This window comes from Littorina saxatilis, linkage group LG4 (genome assembly GCF_037325665.1).
Source record: "Littorina saxatilis isolate snail1 linkage group LG4, US_GU_Lsax_2.0, whole genome shotgun sequence".
NCBI lineage: Eukaryota > Metazoa > Mollusca > Gastropoda > Littorinimorpha > Littorinidae > Littorina > Littorina saxatilis.
Window position 1 is genome coordinate 57,788,990 of NC_090248.1, and position 22,731 is coordinate 57,811,720.

General features: G+C 40.5%; 2 protein-coding genes across 3 annotated transcripts in view; both read left to right on the forward strand.

Moving 5' to 3' along the window:
* Window positions 1-2,507: 2,507 nt before the first annotated feature.
* LOC138965181 (uncharacterized) lies at window positions 2,508-8,429 on the forward strand. Of its 2 annotated transcripts, none has more exons than XM_070337301.1 (6): window positions 2,508-2,889; window positions 5,015-5,250; window positions 5,892-6,260; window positions 7,247-7,393; window positions 7,622-7,708; window positions 7,939-8,429. In XM_070337301.1, the coding sequence occupies exons 1-6, from the start codon at window positions 2,805-2,807 to the stop codon at window positions 8,272-8,274; spliced, it is 1,260 nt and encodes a 419-aa protein (XP_070193402.1). In that variant the 5' UTR covers window positions 2,508-2,804; the 3' UTR covers window positions 8,275-8,429. The 2 variants fall into 2 exon arrangements, with proteins under 2 accessions (XP_070193402.1, XP_070193401.1); XM_070337300.1 differs by lacking the exon at window positions 2,508-2,889 and adding an exon at window positions 3,289-3,944.
* Window positions 8,430-16,494: 8,065 nt separating this feature from the next.
* LOC138965183 (uncharacterized) overlaps window positions 16,495-22,731 on the forward strand; it is a gene marked incomplete in the record, with an annotated part of 64,249 nt that continues 58,012 nt past the window's right edge. Inside the window, 1 exon segment of the mRNA XM_070337302.1 lies at window positions 16,495-17,314. Within this exon segment, the coding sequence (XP_070193403.1) occupies window positions 17,215-17,314 (100 nt within the window).

The window sequence follows — 22,731 nt, forward strand, 5'->3', positions numbered from 1 at the left end:
GTCTCACTATGTTAAAACGCACAAAAACCATCCAGGATTTTATGTTGCCTGTAATGTTGCTTCTTGTGCCTATTCAACAAGATCATGGGCATCCTTTAAAATGCACATGCACAGGAAGCACCCTGCTCCAGATAATTCCCCAACTGATGGAAATGATGTGAATGTTTTACATTGTGAATCCGATAGACATGACACTGACAGTGATACTCATAATGCAGAAGAGGACTTACAATCATTTGATTTCAACATGGCATACACATTGTCGCTTCAAGCTGAACATAACATGTCTCAGGCAGCAATTGACAAAGTGGTATCTTCTACCAGTACATTGGTAGAACAACATTTGGATCATTACAAATCACAGTTGAAGAGAAAATTTACAGAACTTGGCATTGATCCAACTGTGTGTGACAGTGTTCCAACTGATATTCTGTTAGATGCTTTTGACTCGAATGCAAAGAGACAAAAAGTGTATTCCAGTGATTTGAAAACTCTTCTCCATCCACAGAAAGTGAAACTAGGTGAGAGAATTGTTACAGTTAAAGGTAAACATAAAAACTGTGCAAACTTTGGGTACTTTGTTCCCCTGAAAGAAAACCTTGTTAATCTGCTTCACATGCAAGAGGTATGGGAGTGTGTTCAAAACCCACACCATTCAAACGATCACAGCGATTTCAAATATGATGTTTGTGATGGAGCCGCCATAAAGGAGCATCCTTTGTTTTCCATTGATCAAAAAGCACTGCAGATTTTCATGAACTGTGATGATCTGGAGATAGTCAATCCCATTGGCACCCATGTGAAGAAGAACAAAGTCTCTGTCTTCTATTTTACACTTGGCAATATCCCACCTCACCTCCGCTCAAGATTGCAAGTGATACAGCTTGTCGCAATTGCAAAAACCATTCATGTAAGAGATGCAAACGCTCTTCAAAAGTTGTTGGCAGATTTCCTTCACACTCTTAATGAGTTATCTGTTGGCATTGACATGCACATTTTTGGAACCCAGATGAGAATCAGGGGAGCGCTTGTTTTTGCCTCAGCCGACACGCTAGCCTCAAACTGGTTAGGGGGGTTCAAGGAAGGCGTTTCATTTGCATTAAAGAATTGTCGTGTTTGCGACCTTGAAAACAAGAAGCTGTCAACAGTAAAATCAGAAGCCGAGGTCACAAGAAGGACAATGCAAGCCCATAGGGAGAGATGTGCTCATCTTCACTCTGACTTGAACCCACTGAGCAAAGAGACTCGGGCTTACTGGAGTAAGCTTTGGGGAATTAACAGCAGCAGTGTCTTGATGCAGGTTCCCCACTTTGATTTGATTGCTGGGCTTGTGCAGGATCCTATGCATGTGCTACTAGAAGGTGTTGCACTTCATGAACTATCCCATGCTTTGAATCACTTCATTTGGGTGAAAAAGTATTTTACTCTTCGGTGGTTGAATACATGCATTCAAGGGTTTGCATACTCCTACCTTCATGTGAAGGACAAACCTGCACCAATTGAAAAGCAGCATCTCAGTGAGAAAGGCAACTTGAGGCAAACAGCTGCTGGTATGCTCACACTTATGCAAACATTTCCTTTCATGATCGCCAATAAAGTGGAAAGAGATGATGCCCACTGGCTCAACTTTTTGCGTCTGGTGCAAATTACAATTTTTTGCACATCCACTTATTCTGGAGAATACACAAGTGTGTATTTGGATATTCTCATCCAAGAGTACCTCTCCTCCTTTCAAAAGTTGTACCCAAAGGCATCATTCATTCCCAAAATGCATTACCTTGTTCATTTCCCAAGCCAAATGACAATGTTCGGCCCATTGAGACATCACTGGTGTATGCGGTATGAAGGGAAAAATGGATACTTTTCAAATGTGCGGTACAAGAATTTCAAGAACTTACCTTTGACTCTTGCCAAACGCCATCAACTGCATATGGCATTCAAACAGAGTGGGTACACTGAGGGACGCAACCCAAACTACTTGTACGAAGGTGACATTGTTGGAAAGGGTTCATTGTTAAAGTTCAGTGAAGTTTATCCACAACTGTTGGACACAAAACAAACTGTCCTACCTGATTCTTCTGATGAAGTATATGTCTGCTCATCGACAGCCATACATGGTAAAGAATACAGAAAAGGATGTGCACTAGTTTTGAACTATGCTGATGATGATGAACCTACGTTTGCTTTTCTTGACTCAGTAGTTGTCGTTGATCATGTAAAATACTTTGTTTTGAAAGTCATGAGCGCAACATTTGACCTTCACATCTTATCTTACATCCTCACACCGACAGACAAGATGGATTTCATCCCTTTCACACAGCTGAAGTTCAGGTGGCCACTCAGTGTGTACAGATACCTGGGCAAGAACGTTGTAATGAACAGCAATAGCCACACGTACGATCACGTTTTCTAAACTTGCCATGCATACAAGGGCTCAGAGATTGGTTTGATAGTCAGTCTTCAGTCTTTTGACATGTCAAAGTCTGTGCACTTTTTTTTTCACGGTTTCATTTGTGGTCCAAACAAATCCTTACTTCTTTTCGTCATATGCGCACATTACTGTCATTTAAGTCTGCTCTAACTATGCCAGGACTGTAATGTCTAAATGATGTGTGAAGATTTTGATACTACCAGTAGTATTTTTTATATTTTTTATATTGGGTGTTTCCTCTCGTTAGACTCACAGAACCTGGAAATCACCTTTTCACAAACAGCATGTTGGTCGCAATAATCACTATTGTGTGACACACACAAAATCGCGATGCAGTCATATAATTTGTGAAAATGTTTTTTGCTAATTAAGGATGCCAGTGTTCAAAATTTGGAATGCCGACCGGAGTGTGAAGAAAGCTGTCATTGCTGAGACGTTGCAACAATTGATCACAAAAGGTAAAGCTGAAATTCAATTGACTCAAGAAACAGATGTCTGCAAAGTTTGGACTGAATAACATTCATGGTTTGACAGTTTTCGCTGCGAAACCTTTTAATTTGGAGGCAGACTTTTCTAAAAACAAACACTGAAACAGTGACCAAAACCTCATGACTGATTATTTTTCCTTGGTTCAAAATTTGCATGCAAAAATCACATCTGTTTTTTGAGTATGGAATATCAGCATTTTTCCCCCTGTTATTTAAGTTCTTTTTTAAATTGCTTATATGTGTTTTCAATAAATTCTACAGTTTTAATATTTATAGATAATGTCTGCCAGTTGGTACGCGAGTTAATATTCTCTGAGTCGGACTAAACAATGCTTTTATGTCTTCAGTTTTTTTATCCTTCCCCTGAGATCCCCATTATCCCCATTTGTGCGTCTTTTACCCCCAACATTTTAATAGGGAGTCCCTGTGACCCCTGAAATCCTGGCTCCAAGTGTTCCCTTTGCCCATATTTTTGGGTCTTTTACCCCTGCATTTTGAAAAGAACCCTGAGAAATTTTGAAAGGGAGTCCCTGTGACCCCTAAAATCCTGGATCCACGTGCACCTCTGATCAATACTCAATATCTCTTTGCCAGAATTGTTGATTATGAGAGTGTGATCTGTCGGTGAAAATAGCTTAATTGTGCAATTAATGGACGTTGTATGCATATAATTTTGTGTTCAATGTATACAGGTAACTATTATTCTCTTTCATGTTCAGGGGCCTCCAAACTAAATATTGACGGCACAGAGTTATCTGTTGTCCTGGAGGAAGACGGCACCGTCATTGACGATGACGAGGTGCTACAGGAGTTGGGGGACAAAGTGTTCCTGTTGCTGGAGACGGGGCAGGCATGGACTTCCCATCAAATGACCTTGGTGGTGCAAGACCAATCGTCGTTTGAAGATTTTGGGCCAGCGTCGACTTCAACGCCAAATGGACTTGCCACTGCCAGTGACATTTTGGATGTTGAAAGAACCTGTTTCACTGTTAAAAGTGAAAGTGATGCATCTGCCAATGATATTGGTGAGGATTTGTGAACATAATTTTAGTCTTTGAAAAGTTTTATGAGCTTGAGCAAACTTTTAAATAGTAACTTGAAGGGGTGTTTTGTTGTTTTAGTGTGCAGTTGGCAGTGCAAAATTGTGCAATTGAAACAGTTAATGTTGATTATTCCACCGTGCCTCAGATTAGCTGATCGATCTCCAGCTTGCCAATCTACTGATCGCTCTAAGTCTAACTACAAAAAATAATTTTAAATTAAAAAAAGACTCATTTCGTGAGATGCTCTCTTGGGCAACCAAGAGAAAAACGCCTTGCGGCATCAGGAGACGCCACCCTGTATAGTCTCACTCTTGCGAGAACGAGGCTCTCGTCTGTCGCAGCAACCATATTTTTTTAGCGGTCAATACTAATGTATACAAGGTCGCTCTGCCACTTCGCTCCTGGTATTTTCATTTACTGATTTGATAGTTTAATTTTTTGTCAATTGACTTTGTTATAGTTTACGGCGTTATCGCTTTGGAGAGCTTGCTTTTTTTTCTGCTAAACTTTCGTGGAAGATTTTCAGCATTTTTGCTGAATACATTGAATTTGTAAATGTTTCTCTTTACGTTTGAATTTCATTTGCGAACTTTAGACTTGTTGAAAATTTTTGTTTCGGCCTTGAGCATTACACTCATTGTAGTCATTGTTTCACAAGCTCAGTGTGATGTTGAGGGTTGGAATTCAGTGATAAGTTTTCACTTGTTTCACTTGAAAGAAGATGCCATGAAATTGAGAAGGAGATAACCAAATAACAAAATTTAGAGTAAGATTAGCATACGAGTGGCACCACACAAATTTAAATGGACCAAGTGATGACTGGAAGGTCAGGACATGGCACAAAAGTAACTGTAGCAACATAATAAAAGTTTGGTCACATTTATATTGACTAGGAAAGAAAAAACAAATCAAACAAGTGTTTCCACAAGCAATTAAAAGCTGCAGAATTGCGACTTGAGGGGAAGGATGGATGTATTACTTGATTTTTGATTGGTAACTGTGATACCATTGCATAATTACATTTGTAATTGACTGGTATTTTATGGTTGCAGGTGTTCTTGAACAACTCCGCAGAGCACCCTTGCCAACCTTCAGCTCCGAGATAATGCCCTATCTGAGAGGTGAAAGAAAAAGCATCCTAGGAGTCTGGAAGGATGTTGTAGCAGAAGCGGCCAATTACTACCTCCATAATCTGCCGGAATTCAAAACATCCGACTGCTATGGCGTGATTGGCCGCAAAATGTACCGTGCCTATCCCGTCATTGGGCTTTCTGGTATTAACCCTTGGGTAAGCAGTGTATTTTACTTTATTTTGTGCATATTGTCGGCCTTAAATTAATACCTCGTAACATCCTTCTTTTTTTCTGTTATGTTACGAGGTATTAATTCTACACCGACGATAGGTAGCATCTTCTTTCATTCACTATTTATCCATTCTGGATTTGAATTTTGCATGCTTTTTTAAAGTCAACGTTCCCCAGGCAAGTATGTAACATGTCATTTTTAACTTTCCCACTCAAAATTCAGCTTGCATCTGAAACTAAAAGAACTCATCGCACCCTTACACACAGTCATGCATGGAGGTTACAGTATGCATCAAACACAGTGATTAACAGTATCTTTGTATTGACCAGGCTAAGTCACATTATGGCAGTATGACCACAGCGGGTACAACTGGATTTTGATGTCATGATTTTTAGCTAACCCTCTAATTAATGCAGATTTCCACTCAAGGCATTTTTATGAAAGGGTCACCTTATAAGCTTTTTAATTTTCAGAGTGTTGTAACATTCTATTCATGTAAATTCACCCTATTTTGGGCAAGTAATTAAACGATTGTTTTGGGGCAAGTAATATTTGTGTAGATTTGTTTGATATGGCAATTGCGATTCCTTTTTTTAATGCAGAGTCATAATGATTGCTTTTCAGACCTGCTTCTCAACGAACCTGAGTCAGAAGATGCGACACCTGCGATTTCATCACAAAGCAAAGAGCCAACTGCCACGATCATCAGGTGCGGCGACTCATCACAAGGCCACCAAGAGACAAAGGCTCGACTTCTCCTTGAGCTCCCAAACACAGATGGACAACGCCAACTCAGATGAGGACTTGAAGAGACACCAGGAGGAGTTACAGAAAGAATGGAACAAACCGAATGGGTCCATAAACAAAGACCACGTGAAGCAACTCCTCAAGGAAACTCGCCAGATCCGTTTAGCCTACTTGAGGGAGAACCAGAGCAATGGAGGCTACGCCTTTCTCTTCCGTGACTTTCCTTGCTTCCGCCTAGATTCTTACGTAAGTAGGGTTTGGTCTAAGGCATCCCCCTGGTTTTTTTCTTTCCAAATCCAAAGCAAATTTTTACTTTGGCCACAGGGAATGATCTGTTACCCGTTTCCTTTACTCCTTTAGCATTTGTTTACCTCTTAAGGATTAGATATCTTTGCTGCAGAGATTACTAACTAACTAAGGTACAATTCCCCTAGTCATGGTTTTAAATGGTGTACAGGGCTCGACACTACCGGTGACTTATTTGGCCTGGGGCCACAGTGGCCCCAGAGACGAAACTTGCTGGGGCGGAAATAAAAAATCTGGGGCCCTCTCTTATTCATGCTAATTTATATTATAAAAAAACACACCAAGAGAAGTGAAAAATAGTGTACCCTATCTTGCAGAATGTTGTTGTTCAGAGAGAGAGAGACAGACAGACAGACACAGAGCTGTCAACTTCAGACGTTTAGTGTTTTTCTTTCTTTTTTCAGATTGTATCTATAATTGTTCTTTTTAACTGATGAAGAAACTGTAAAACATCATTTGTATCTTCACCACTTTTGCCCAGTGGCTCACCGCCAAAGGCTCGGCAAGGACGACAATGCATTTGCTACAGCGGAGAAAAGTTTGCGTTTTTTCGACGTAAAACTTTGAAGGCAATGTTTATCTCCCATCCTAAAGAGCGCAATCTGGTAGTTATTTCCCTTGCAGGAATATCGATCTAATGAGAGCTGTCTGATTTCAATCAATGTTTTTTCTCCACTGCATTGATCGTAACGGTAATTTCAGTCACGATTTTGACTAGCGATTTTTAGTGATTGGCTCTGGTATTAGACATTTCATTGTTGGATTTTTAGCCTGGGGTGGCTTGGGCCCCAGTTTTCGGCAATGTTTGGGGCCCCCCACCGCTAACGTTGAACCCTGAAGTGGTGTGCATGTACTGGCCCAATACATAGGTAAAACAGTATTGATTTTCTATTCTAGTCTTCATCACTGTCAATTTGTGTTTCCAGATCCTGCATGAATTCAGCCTCATGAATGGACTTGGGAAGCATCAGGCCTACTGCGAGGGGATGGCGAAGTGCGTCATTTCCATCATGGGCCTGATGGGGAGTATGGATGTAGCCTCGTACAACGATGCAAAATACCGTGACATATTAGTAAGTTATTCAAGATTTTTTCCCTGGATTAATCATGAAATTTGGGACCAGTTCTGTGATTGGTTCGCTGCTCCTGATTCCTCCACCATCCTTGCGACAATTCATATTATTCACTTATTACTCAATTCCATAAACAAGCAAAAACTGAAGACCGACTACTATGTCAAGGCAATCTCTACCTTACAATTTGTATGACAAAGTAATGTATGGTTTTATTTCTGTTCTCAGGAAAACCCTACACAAGTCACAATTGACGTCATCAAGTACCTGGAGAAGCGGCTCAAAATGAAAAAGAGCATTATTGAAGAACTGAAGGTAAGAGGTTTTACAAGCATTTTGTTTTGCAGAAATAAACCTATTTCCATATGAACGGACAGTGATGCATTTTGGCATAGGTCATAGGACTACGTCTATGACCAAACTGTTTATCAAATGTGAGGATGACCTCACTATATATCCAGTCAGTTGCACTTGTTTTCCTTTCTTATCTTTTGAGTATTTGTTCACATAAAACTATGCTGATAAATTATAACCTTGTTGTGCAGGATGTTCCAGACTCCAGCATTATTTCGAAGCTGGCCACGCGGGATCTGGAACCCCCTAGGATCCGCATTTTCTTTCAAGGAGATGAGCCTGCAGGTGTTTACGTCGTTGGGGACGGTGTGTACACAGAGGTTCAGGAACCTAAAGGATTCCGGATGCTCCTGACTCTTTTGGGGTCCTACTACTGCTTTGACATTTGTTACCCAAAGCAGCTTTTGTCGACACTGTTAGTGCTTGACACCTTTATGTCTGGGGCGGCTGCACCAACTTCTGCCACCCAGGCCTTCCGGTTTGTTCTCAAGGAGCTGGAAGAGGAGAGGTCAAAAATGACCATCTGAACAGTTTTGGTTCTTGGGACATCGGTTTATTGCTTTGTTTGGGTACATTAACATGGCTTTGTTCAAAAGTAACTTTCGTTTTAGGAGGAAGTGTGCCAAGAGTTTTATAATCAGTTGTGTATTGACTGCTCGTTTATGTATCTTGACTCAGAAGGGGGGGGGGGGGGGGGGTATGTCTTGTTCAGTTACCAGGATCACTAATAATGTGGGTCTCTGTTTTTTGTGGGTTTTTTTTTCTGTCTTCTCTAACCCTTGGTCCAGTCACAAGCATTCCATTTTAAATTCTCCTCATTTCCTGCGCTGTCATCAGTTATAACTTACAACCATTAGAGGTCTGTTGGCAGAGTGTTGTCCTCTGTGGTATAGCATGTATAGAGATAGAAACATGACTATTTCAGTATTTGTAGTTTTTCTATGGGATTAGGAGGCGAATTTTAGTTGCCACTGTGGAATATTTCTACTATAAAGGTGGTATTTTTGTAGTGTGTTTGTTCCTGTTCATTACATATATATATGTATATATTTTTTTGTAATATATATATATGTGTATATCTCAATTCTTTTTCTTTTTTTTTTTAAACTGGTGTTGAAAAATTGAGGGTACTGCCTAAGCATCGCCTATGACGATGTTTGTTCATGCAAGTTGTTGTGTACCGCAGACATTTCTTATTGTTTAACCCTTAGGCTGGTTGTCGCGACATATGTCGCGCTACTTTACGTATACTGTCACCTGGTTGTCACGACATATGTTGCGCTACTGGCTCAGTCTGTTTTGGTCGGTTCCGATTACCTCCCATGGCTGCGAAAACCTATATGACCGTTTTTTGTTATTTTTCTCTCTGTTAATTCACCAGTGGCTATGTAACATGTGTTACAGAATTGCACCAGTGTAAGGGTTAACATAATTATGTACTTTCAACGGGTGGTTTATTTTTATTTTTTTTAATTTATTTTTTTACAAACATCAGTCTGCTGAGACAATATTTGTTAACATATTCCAGAAATTGAAAATGTTGCGAACTGATTTCTTTTTGTTGCAAACTAAATTTTCATTTTTAAATTGCAATGTCACATTTTCTAGAGGAGATTTCTGATTTCTGACCATATGATACATACTGACACTGACAGACACAAGAAATGCAATTGGCATGTTTCACATATTCTAAAATATTTGTCATTGGAACATGCTTTTGTTTTTAGTTTTTGTTTTGCTTTTTTTATTTAACCAATAATTGTAAGGTCAATAATATGAATGAATGAAGGTAGAATTTCATATACCCAAAACTTATGTAAAGTTCACACTCAAAGTTAGAACTAAACTACAGTTTGCATGTAGTGTTTTTGCTGTTTTGGCTTGGAAAACTCGAAAGCTTCGTTTTTTCCGATTTGTGGAATTCCACTTTGTGTTGATAGCTGTATATACTTGGTAGTTTTTATGAATCAGTATTAATTTGTTCCATGCATTACATGCTGTGAAAGAATCAGTATTAATTTGTTCCATTAAATGCTGGGAAAGAGGAATTGGACTGTATAGACTCTTGAGGCCTTTGACGGAATATAAGGTGCAGCCTTCGACCTAATATATAGTACAGCCTTTGGTAAAAATGCATGCTATCAGCACCGCATGGTATATTTGGTCGAAGGGCGCATTGTATATTCAGTTGAAGGCCGCACCGGATGCAGTTTATGTGAATCGTTTTTCAATGCAGAAGATGTCGACCTTGTGCCAAAGTTATTTCTATATTTGTAATTAAAACAGGTTGGAATTCTTATTGTGTGCATCGCTGTACTTGGTAGTTTTTTTTATGAATCAGTATTCTTCTTCTTCTCCTCCGTTCGTGGGCTGAAACTCCCTCGTACACGTGTTTTTTGCACGAGTGGAATTTTACGTGTATGACCGTTTTTTACCCCGCCATTTAGGCAGCCAATGAATCAGTATTAATTTGTTCTATGCAATAGTACCCACTATTGACGGATAATAATAATCACCTGCTATTGACGTGTGCAGAAATTGATATCAAGCCAAGCCAAAGTTATTCGACTTGTGATTAATAAAAGGTGAAATTTTATCAGTTGTGAATGCATTGTGTTGCATGAAATGATACTCTTACAGCTACATTAACATGCTATACTATTAGATTGCAATCTACAATACTATTGGCATTCAGATGCAATGCACATTCCCATTGCATAGTAACTTTTGAACATTAAGTGTTCAAAAAAGCGTTCTTGAACACTTATAAGTGCGTAAAATTGGTAACATTCAGTTGACGCTTATAAGTGTTCAGTAATGAACACGTTTGGACACTTCTTGACACTTATGAACACCTACAACTGACACTTTTTAACACATGTTAACACTTAGAACTGAACACTAATTGACGCTTTCAAACACTTTTGGACACTTCCAGTTCAAATGCTGAACACATACAACATGAACACTTTCCGACGCGTCAAGAAGTGCGTAAAATTGGTAACAGGAAAAGTGTTCAAAAATTGAACACTTTTGTTTAGAGTGAGGGGGAGAGGGGAGAAGAGAGAGAGGGCGGGAGAGAGTGAGAGGGGGAGAGAGGGGGAAAGAGAGAGAGAGACAAAGAGAGGGAGAGACAGAGACAGAGAGAGAGAAAGAGAGACAGACAGACAGAGAGAGAGAGACAGAGACAGAGAGAGGGACAGAGAGAGAGACAGAGACAAGACAAGACAAGACAAAATCTTTATTATCGAGGGTAATAGATAAGCAAGAATATTGCTTTTTTACATCCAGCCCTCGCCCTAATATAGGGTCAACAAGAACAGAAAACAATATAATCAAAGAACTATCACATCAAACTTAATACATTATAACTGTATATACAGATGCAATTTAAAAAAATAAATTGTCATGCTGCATTTTAAGTACAATTTCCAAGTGTCTAATTTTAACATAACTTAATTTAGATCTGCATATTATTATAATTTTGTTTAACATGCACATACATTTTAAATGAATTGATGAACCATTCAGCACATGGCATTGTTTAGTTGCATTATGTGTGACATATAATTTTTTTTGAAGCTGTCTGTGTTTGTTTTATGCTTAAGAAAAATAGGCAGTGAGTTTCAGAGGACCGCACCTGAATAAAGAAGGCTTCATTTGAAAAGAGACAGAGAGAGACAGAGACAGAGGCAGACAGACAGAGAGAAGCAGACATAGAGAGAGGCGGACAGACAAGCAGAAAGAGAGACAGACAGACAGACATAAACAGAGAGACAGAGATATAGAGAGAGAGAGATAGGCGGGGGGAGCAGGAATTACGATAAAAGGGTGGATAACTACCGGAGAAGGAAGTTTGTAACAAATTCCACTTTGCTAGTCCCTAATAGAGAGTGAGTTACCTGTAGCACTCAAAGCCTTACCTCTGAGGAGGAGGACAAGGTGATTAGTGTGTCTGTGAACATGTCATGTGGCCATCAGAGTATTACAAGGGGCTCTCCTCGGCATACAGCTCTCTTCTCACCCTCTTTGGGTGTACTAAGAAAGGAACTACATAACTTCGTAAGGCTCAACAGTTGTGAATGATCCATGTCACATGTGTACGACGAATGTTCAATCGCTGTCTCCCGATAGACCAACAAACTGCGCATGAAGCCATTAATTCAGTCAGTCAGTCAGTCAGTCAGTCAGTCAGTCAGTCAGTCAGTCAGTTCATCAGTCAGTCAGTTAGTCAGTTCATCAGTCAGTCAGTCAGTCAATCAGTCAGTCAGTCAGTCAGTTAGTCAGTCAGTTCATCAGTCAGTCAGTCAGTCAGTCAGTCAGTCAGTCAGACAGTCAGTCAGTCAGTTCATCAGTCAGTCAGTTAGTCAGTTCATCAGTCAGTCTGTCAGTCAGTTCATCAGTCAGTCAGTCAGTCAGTCAGTCAGTTAGTCAGTTCATCAGTCAGTCAGTCAGTCAATCAGTCAGTCAGTCAGTCAGTTAGTCAGTCAGTCAATCAGTCAGTCAGTCAGTCAGTTAGTCAGTCAGTGAGTCAGTCAGTCAGTCAGTCAGTCAGTCAGACAGTCAGACAATCAGCCAGTCAGCCAGAAAATCGGCGAGACATATACACCATGAGCTAGCGTGCAAGCTGGTGCGTCCCACGTTGTGAAGATTATTAACGTCAGTGGCTGTCATTGTCAAAAGCTGTATTTACTGATGACCTCATTCCCAGAGAATGTTTGCTTCGGTTTTCCCACGAGGCATATTAGTTTAAACTTAACTGACTGTCAAACTGCATCTTAAAAGGCTTCTAATGCCCATTTACACCAATCTCTACTTTCTTGATGCTGTCGTGTTTGTAGGGGTAAAAGCATCAATTGTTTTGACAAAGTTCTATTTTAGTAGGCACATAAATCACGAGTTGCCAACTCGACATTTTTCTTATAGTCAGGAAAAGTTCTGCTTTGAATTTAAGTGAAGTTTTACTTTCGCTTAAAAAGAGTCTTTGAGTCTGCTTTCTTTTTAATAAATCGTATAGTACTGCTAAACAGCTGCCATAATTTGCAACTGTCGTCTTGAAGAAGGTCGTATATATAGTGCTACTTTTGGAAACCGAACGCCAAACATGTATGTCCAGACACAGAAGTTAACGCGGTATATGATAACCATTGCACTGATAACATACGACGTGAGACTACTGACGTGTCAGTTACTAATCGCGAAAATGTACTTTACCTATAATACTTGCAACTGTAGTGACGTCGGTCGTTAGCCAATGTTTTATTTACTGGGCGATTCGTAGCGCCACAAGCAATCTGAGCGTGATAAATATGTCAGAGACTAGATGATTACCCGCTTCGCCGGGAAGAAGTAGAGCCGAATACCCGGCCGTCGCCGGGGACCCGGCTTTGCCGGGTGTACGCCGGCATCGCCGGCGCACGAAGGGAGATCTAAAAATAGTAACGTACAGTGACCTTCTAAATATAGTAACGTACAAACGGGAATATGGATTGACGCCGGCGCACGAAGGAAGGGAGATCTAAAAATAGTAACGTGCAGTGAAAAACGAAAATCGGTTCAGCGCTGCGCGCTGAGAGCACGTGTTGAAATATCTCATCGATCAGGTTGTGTCCGGGGTCTCTGTGAATAAGCCCACCAAATTTGAAGCAGATCCATCGAGAACTTTGGCCGTGCACAGGGCCGGACTACCGGGGGGGTTATGGGGGTTGCGCAACCCCCCCCCCCCCCTAGCCTAAACATGTACCTCACTTATTTAAAACATTTTTTATTATTGTTTATTTTATGCCGTTTCATGCAAGGAGCGACCATTTTGCTATCTCAGAATATGACCTACCCATCAGCTTCAGGGGGCTTCGCCCCCTGACCCCCACTGGCAACCCCCCCCTCCTCTTAGCCTAGTCCGGCCCTGGTGCATCGCGAAGACACAGACACACAGACACACAGATAGACATAAGTCGTATATATATAGATAGAAGAACGCTTGGAACACGAAGTACCCAAACTGATAACATTGTTCATTGCCAGTTAGGGTTCGGCAACAACGACACACAGAGCGTATATAAAGAATGTGTCCTTATATCAGGACTATCTATGAATTAGGACTATCGTTCGTTATTAAGTATTCAGTTCTTATTAGCTTTGCAAGGATAGTGTACATGTCTGGCGTGTTAACAGTGACAAGGAACTGATTTCGCTTTGAAACTGACTGCCATTTTTAACACCCATATCATTATAAATTGTACATCACTTAAGCACTTCCTACTCTTTATTTTCACTTATTTATTTGTTGTTTTTAATTGTTTCTCAATTTTTATGACTTTTGTTTTTTTAGTAATGAATCAATTCATTGTTTTTTCTTTCTTTCTTTCTTTCTTTCTTTCCTTCCTTCTTTCTTTCTTTCTTTCTTTCTTTAATTTTTCATTGATGTTTTGTTTAGTTTATTTTGATTTTTTTTAATTCCACCTCAGGAAAAGAAGCATGAAATTCACACATGCAAAGGTATAGCAGTTTCCCTACACTTTGCACAGCACATGCCGAACGTGATATAACTCTTCAATATATTATATACTCGTGAAAGGAGACTTTTCATTGAGGTATCATTGTGTTCTGTGGAAACAAAGAAGTAACAAGTCGCGTAAGGCGAAATTACTACATTTAGTCAAGTTGTGGAACTCACAGAATGAAACTGAACGTAGTCCGCCGCAGTGAAAGTGACGAGCCTGTTTGGCGCGGTAGCGATTGCGCTGTGCTTTACTGTACCTCTCTTCGTTTTAACTTTCTGAGCGTGTTTTTAATCCAAACATATCATATCTATATGTTTTTGGAATCAGGAACCGACAAGGAATAAGATAAAATAGTTTTTAAAACGATTTCGGAAATTTAATTTTGATCATAATTTTTATATTTTTAATTTTCAGAGCTTGTTTTTAATCCAAATATAACATATGTATATGTTTTTGGAATCAGAAAATGACGACAAATAAGATGTAATTGTTTTTGGATCGTTTAATAAAAAAATAATCTTAATTACAAGTTTCCGATTTTTAATGACCAAACTCACTCATTAGTTTTTAAGCCACCAAGCTGAAATGCAATACCAAACCCCGGCCTTTGTCGAAGATTGCTTTGCCAAAATTGCAATCAATTTAATTGAAAAATGAGGGTGTGACAGTGCCGCCTCAACTTTTACAAAAAGCCGGATATGACGTCATCAAAGGTATTTATCGAAAAAAAGAAAAACACGTCCGGGGATATCATACCCAGGAACTCTCATGTCAAATTTCATAAAGATCAGTAGTTTAGTCTGAATCGCTCTACACACACACACAGACAGACAGACAGACACACACACACACACACACATACACCACGACCCTCGTCTCGATTCCCCCTCTACGTTAAAACATTTAGTCAAAACTTGACTAAATGTAAAAATGGTGATGATACATTTGTCAGTCCAACTGCCGTGCAACGGTTAAAGAGATCCTTTGGTACGATCACGATAATGCTGCGTTAATACTCGATTTCCTTCATGACGTTCAAAATGTTAAACTGCGGCATGAACAACGGTAGCTTTCGTTTTCCTCGGTGTGGTTGCATGAAATTTTAACGGCTGAAAAAAAACACCTGAGAAAACTTTTTTTTTATGCCGATTCAAAAAGTGCCAAACGAATAAGTCAAGTTAGTACAGCTTTAACGAAGTCCTACTCCTATACGTTTGATCGTTCAATAGAGTCACAACTGCGCAGAAGATTCGAACGAAAGCAAAAGAGACGAGAAGCAAGATCAAAAGTTACGCATCATTATCATCGTCAAAATGTATAGTGCAGTTGGAGTGCAAAGAAAATTAATTAATGTCGATCTGAATGTAACAAAGGCTGTCGCACATCGTTAATTGTGTACAGACTGAAAATCTGCAATGACTTAGACGTTTGTATTGCAGTCAATATTGACACTGATTGTTTTTGTACACATAATGTTGAAAATACGACATCTTTGTAACCTTCCTGGCTTGCAGTTTTAGAGAGAGTTCACTTTGTTTTGATAATACATTTATACAACGTCAGTTATAGAGAGAGTTCACTTTGTTTTGATAATACATTTATACAACGTCAGTTATAGAGAGAGTTCACTTTGTTTTGATAATACATTTATACAACGTCAGTTATAGAGAGAGTTCACTTTGTTTTGATAATACATTTATACAACGTCAGTTATAGAGAGAGTTCACTTTGTTTTGATAATACATTTATACATTTATACAACGTCAGTTTCTTCTGTATTTTGTTCTGTGTGTGTGTGCATACGTAAGAATGTTTGTGTGTGTGTGTGTGTGTTCGTGCGTGCGTGCGTGCGTTTAAGTGTGTGTATTTGTACGGCACAGCGTCATACATTTTTCATTCCATAACACAAAGCATTTACCTCAAAACACTTGTTTCGCGAAGTTCATCACAGCCCAACTCTGAGTGGGACACTTCCAAACCAACTTAGACTCCGTCCCACCTATGCTAATTAGGCAGCTGTCAGAGCAAAACGCGGCCACCTGATTGGCTGACTGCTGTATGTATCGCTCTCTATCTCCGCCCTTTCTCGTTTCGTCACAGCGGGGAGCCGGTGCGCGTGTCAGTGTTTGTGTGTGTATGTGTGATGGGCGGGGGAGGACAAGGGGAGGCAACTGCGGCCGTGACAGACGAGGCAGGGGGAGGGAAAGTAGATGACGGCAAAGAGGGAGGGAGGGGGAAGCGAGGTTTAAACAGAGGAAAGCTAACAATGCGGGACTCAGTGAGAGAGAGAGAGACCACGGCAGACAAACACCAACACAAACACTTGATGGTTTGTTTCCGCCGCTAGCCCCCTGCCTACCAGTATCGCCTGGCTGCGAACCGCGCTCCTCACTACTCACAGATACCTCGCCGCGTCTTCCCTACCACAGCGGACTTCTCTGCTGCATCCACTGTGTCTTGTGTGGGAAACATCTTCTGTCTTTTTCTGCTTGTGCGTTTACTGTTTCGTGACGGATTCTCAAATGATGTGACGGATAAAAAGTCCAATCAGAGTGATATCAAAAAGCGAAACAACAGTGTAGTTATGACCGGAGTTTGAGGTTTCCGCAACTGCGGTAACTAAAGTTGTGTCAGTTTGTGGATTTTTTTCTCTCCGGATCGAAACCTCTGTCGCAGTGTTGAGTAAAGTTTTCCGTCGCTTTGCGCGGTGTTTTGTCCTGGCTTAGCGCCCCCCTGTTTTGTGGATTAACGTCTCAGACTGACCGCAGGTCATCGTCAGTCTAACGGCAGCAGAGGTCAGCGCTACCTGTGTGTCCAGTTCGCCGTGTGAGTGTATGTGCTGACCTGATCGTCACTACCTGTGGAGTACCTTACCTGGACGTCTGGCATCGTGTGCGGGGGTTCCCCGATGCGTCGCGTGTAGCGGATTACCTGGCGGATAATGAGCGGAGGAGGCGAGAGAGGATGGCGCAGTTGACCCCCCGATCTCCCCCCTCCCCCTTCCCCGGGGGCTGCTCCCCTCCCCTCCCCGTCCTTCTCACCCTCCTCGTCGTCACCTGGCAAGGTGAGTGGTCATCTCGTCAAAACCTGTCACTCTCACTGTCGTCTGCTTTCCACAGTCAAGTTCCTAGTTCTTACCTGGTCAAGTTACGGCAATCTGAGCATTCTCTATTTCACCTGCTTTTTCAAAACATTTTCAGTGCTGCAACTACTCGGTCAAGTTTCACGTGAAAGTCAACACATCGGTGACCGTTAGTTTACTTAACTGTACTCTGGGCCGTCTGTGTCACTGGCTTTCACCTGTATTTGTGAAAAATGTCGTTACCTGGTCAGGACACGGCCAAATCTCAAGACTTGCCCAGTAGTGTGTTTGCCTGTCACTCGCTGTCGTCTGTTTTCACTCACATATTCTTACCTGGTCTAGTTACGCGCGAAGATGCCAACAGTTGACCAGAAGTTTACTTACCTGTCATCTCAGACGTCTCTGTTGTTTGTTATCACTTATTCTCTCTCACCTGGTCAAGTTACGCGAAGATGTCGAACCTGAACGGTAGTTTCCTACCTGTCATATCGACCGTCTCTGTCACTCTCTATTATATACCTGTTTTAACTTTACTTTCTAACTTGATCAAGTTACGTCTTCATGTCAACGCCTGCCCTGGGTCTCATTTACCTTACGGGGGACTAGTTACCTGTAATTTACGCGCAGCAAGGCTAGGATGAATTGATGTGGAGGCGCACATGTAATTCGATTTGGGAACAGACATTACGGGTGGTGGTTGCCTTGGTTTTTTCATCTTTGTCACCGATTACTGTTGTTCAGTTTTCCGTAGACGGAACAAAATTGTTTATTCGGTTAGGTGGCTTTTTTGTCGGGGGGGGGGGGGGGGGGGGAGGGGGGGTATAATTGTATAATTACCTTCCCCGATGAACATGTAGTTCGTATCAGTGTGGTTTAGAAAAACAAAACAAGCAACAACAAAAACACCGCTCTGCAACCCTGAGGAGATCTTATACCCGTGTTTGTTTTGCATATCTTGGTGGGTTGACTTAAGAAGCGAAATATAATGGCCTGTAGGGCATGAAGCATTCTCTATTTCTTTTTACATTTAGTCAAGTTTTGACTAAATGTTTTAACGTAGAGGGGGGAATCGAGACGAGGGTCGTGGTGTATGTGTGTGTGTGTATGTAGAGCGATTAAGAGAAAACTACTGGACCGATCTTCATAAAACTTGACATAAGAGATCCTGAGTATGGTATCTCCAGACGTTTTTTCATTTTTTTTATAAATGTCTTTGATGACGTCATATCCGGCACTGTCACGCTCTCATTTTTCAACCAAATTGGTAGAAATTTTGGTCAAGTAATCTTCGACGAAGCCCGGACTTCGGTATTGCATTTCAGCTTGCAGGCTTACAAATTAATTAATGAGTTTGCTCATTAAAGTTGTCATTAAAATCGATTTTTCGCAAACAGATTTGAAATTGACTGCATCGTATTATTCATGACATTCTGAATCTAAAAATATATACATATGTCATGTTTACTCTTAAAATGTGATCACAATTAACGAAAATAGATTAGTTAGTCTTACGATTAAAATTCAAGAAATCGATCCAAAAATGATTTCATCTTATTCTTTATCATTTCCTGATTCCAAAAACATATAGATATGATAGGTTGTATTCAAATCAAGCTCAGAAAGTTAACAAGAAAACAGAAAAGCGCGCTTTTCTGATTAGCACAATACGCTACCGCGCTACGTTTTGCACGTGGAAGGTGAGCGATTTCCTTCTCGCGGGGATTGACTTGGTACTGTCTTGGTGAAAAACTACAGTGCGTTCAGTTTCATTCCGTGAGTTCGACAGTTTGACTAAATGTAGTAATTTCGTCTTACGCGACTTGTTGGACTTTATTTTCAGTGGGAGGAACTCTTTGCAAGCAGATATTTCACTTTGCTGTCAATTATTTCTTTATTCGTTAATTTTGACCTTTCTTTTCTGCGTCGTCTTCAAATTTGGCAAAACTTTTACATCCTGGTTAAATTGTCTGTAAAAGTCATCTTCAAGTTATGCCGTGTTCTTACATAGTACAAAAAGTGAGGAGCTATAGATACCGAGAGAGTGTGCAGTAGTGAAAGTCACTGCATCCTCTGACTGCCGCACGCCATTGGAGCATCTTTCTTTTCCCTTCTGACGGCGGCTTTGTCTCCCGATCTTGTTTTATGAAGTCAGCTCGGAGTTTGAAGAGGACTAATCTCCCCGCTAGCCATTAGTTTCTGCTGAAGCTACACTGTGCAAAGTCTTTGTATTTCACTTCCTCACCCTTCCTTGTTCCCCCGTACCACCCCCCCCCCCCCCCCTCTCTGCAACAGTCATTCTTTTCACTGCGATACAATAGCATGAACAGACTGTAATGGAGAGTGAACTTTTGTGGGTGCTTTGTTTCTGAAATCCAAAAACAGTTAGGCCAACAAAAAAAAGGTCTGTTTACGGTAACATAGGCCAAAAAAATAGGGTCGGTAGGTCGGGATTTTTTTTTTCCCCAAAAAAACATATTTTTAATTTTTTTTTCCCAAATGCCAAAAAAAAGTCTAGGGTCGCGCGAAAAAAAATAAGGTCGGTCGGGTTACCGTAAACAGACTATTTTTTTTTGGTGTGCCTTATATACTGTAACCTGGGGCGGGGATATAGCTCAGTTGGTAGCGCGCTGGATTTGTATTCAGTTGGCCGCTGTCAGCGTGAGTTCGATCCCAGGTTCGGCGGAAATTTATTTCACAGAGTCAACTTTGTGTGCAGACTCTCTTCGGTGTCCGAACCTCCCCCCGTGTACACTACATTGGGTGTGCACGTTAAAGATCCCACGATTGACAAAAGGGTCTTTCCTGGCAAAATTGCTTAGGCACAGTTAATAATTGTCTACCTATACCCGTGTGACTTGGAATAATAGGCCGTGAAAGGTAAATATGCGCCGAAATGGCTGCAATCTACTGGCCGTATAAAATTTCATCTCACACGGCATCACTGCAGAGCGCCTAGAACTGTACCCACGGAATATGCGCGATATAAGACTCATTGATTGATTGATTGATTAACCTCGCGGGCATCTTGCATGCGAGATTCATCGACGATTTTGGGATAGGTTCATTATTTGTATCATACGTTTTTGTCTGTCTGTCTGTCTGTCTGTCTGTCTGTCTGTCTGTCTGTCTGTCTGTCTGTCTGTCTGTCTGTCTGGTCGACGTACTGTAAATGTAACGGGTTTTTTTAATTTTTTTTATCAATGATCAAATGTTCCAATAACCTACAATTCTTGCTGTGTTTTTCACTTTTCATTTCGTTCTATATGCTTCACGGTGGGTGGGCTTCTCAACAGACTCTCACGACTCACAGGAACACTCTAAAAATGCTAAAACATCTCAAAATTATCAGTAAGTAACTCAGTCTCCACAAGAGCTTCAGTAATCGATAGATAACTCTCTCAGCTCCATTGTCCATAATTTTTGAATACAAAAGTATCAGATTATTTGTCAATCAAAGAAAACAAATGAACAAATCAATAAACTTTCAATTGAATTCACAAATAAGTAAGTAAATCAATCTATATCTATATACGGCTTGTCTGTGTCTGTCTGTCTGTCTGTCTGTCTGTCTGTCGGTCACTTCGCGATGCACGGCCAAAGTTCTCGATGGATCTGCTTCAAATTTGGTGGGCATATTCTGGTACACCCAAAACAGAATCTGGTCGATGAAAATTTTTAACACGTGCTCTCAGCGCACAGCGCTGAACCGATTTTGGTTTTTCTGTACATCCATTCCCAGTAACTCTTCCTTATCTTCTCCAGTGTTTTGCGCGTTTATCTCCCTTCCTTCGTACGGTGTGCCGGTGTGACGTTTTCATCTTTCGCCGTGTTGATATTTCGCTTCTCGGCCTCGTTGATCTAGTATAAACTCTACACTGAGAAAAAACAAACACCCTTCGATAGTACTGATGATCGACCTTGTGTACCTTACATTCATGGGGCCAAATTTGTCCAACCAATTTGTATTATTTAACTTAGAAATTTGATTCATCCTAAAATGTTTTCCTTCCTACTCAAGGGACGTAACCACTCTGCGGTTTTCGAAGAATTCGATTTTGGGGGTGAAATCTATTACATTTTACCACCAATTTTCTTCACATGCAAGAAACTGACATGCTTTTCGTCCTTAAATAATTTCACTTCTTAATTTTACCAGGAAACAACATTTCAGTCTTGAGTATATGTCGAGGGGGAAATATGTACACTGGCGAAAGATGAAATCGTGACACCGGCAAAGCCGGCGAAGCCGGGTATTCGGCTCTACTTCTTCCCGGCGAAGCCGGGTACCCGGCGAAGCGGGTATTCATCTAGTAAATCAATATATGAACAAATCAAACATAAAGAAATACTGAAATTATTAAATAGATGGATTATTTAATCAATTATATAATAAATGAATAAATTTGTTTAAAAATGAATAAATAAATAAACAAATAAATAAATGGATAAATAAATAAATAAAAAACAAAACAAAAAACCCATAAATAACCCACCAGATACAGCACAACCAAATAAATGGTAACGACCTTCGTCTCCAATTCTCACTGTAACTGAAAAAACTGTCAGACAAGAATATCAAGGCTGGATCAGTGGAGTGTTATCTCACCTGTCTGTTAATTACTCATCAAAACCGCCGCCCACAGGTGAGAGAATGAAGAACGATAACAATGCAGCACCCATCGGCGTCATAACACAAGACAAAAATCGATATTAGCGGCAAGCACCGTGATTAGGGATGACAGAGTGTGTCTGTTGACCGACACGTGACGGGCTTATGACACGGCTTGCCTGGAGTCAGGTGGCGGACAGAAATTGCCTGGTGTCTGTCATTACATTTCTCTTTCTTTCTTTTTCTCATTTGTTAATATTATTTTATTTTAACTTTTTTTGTTTTTTAACACTCCTGCGGCCGGCGTCGGATATCAGGTCGTAATAGCCTGTGGTATTGTATTACTCAATTCCTCTATATTGCATTTTGATGATTTCTTCTTTTCGATGCAGATTAAAATCTGTTTTCGTTCTTTTGTCTCTCCGGTGTTGTTTTTAATTCGTGACGGTTGCTGGCATTGACAACTAGGTTTTCAACAATTGCGGGGCATTTGTAATAACGTTCTTCAACCTTTTAAGATATTGTTTTCCTGCCATTTGAGCTCATTCATCATTGAGTAGCCGGATACCCGGCGCTTTGTGCAGACAGCAGCGTGAAGATATTTTTTATAACAAGATTCCTGCGTCTTTGGCGTGTCAGAAAATGTACTTGGTGTAGCTTACTTGATTCTGTTTTAATTTGTAGGGCAAGGAAATGATGCCGGTGTTTTTTTTTCGTTTTTCTATTACTCTATTTCTTCTTTAAAAGCAAAGCGGGTAATTTTGATTTACGAGAAGTAACGAAAACGGAA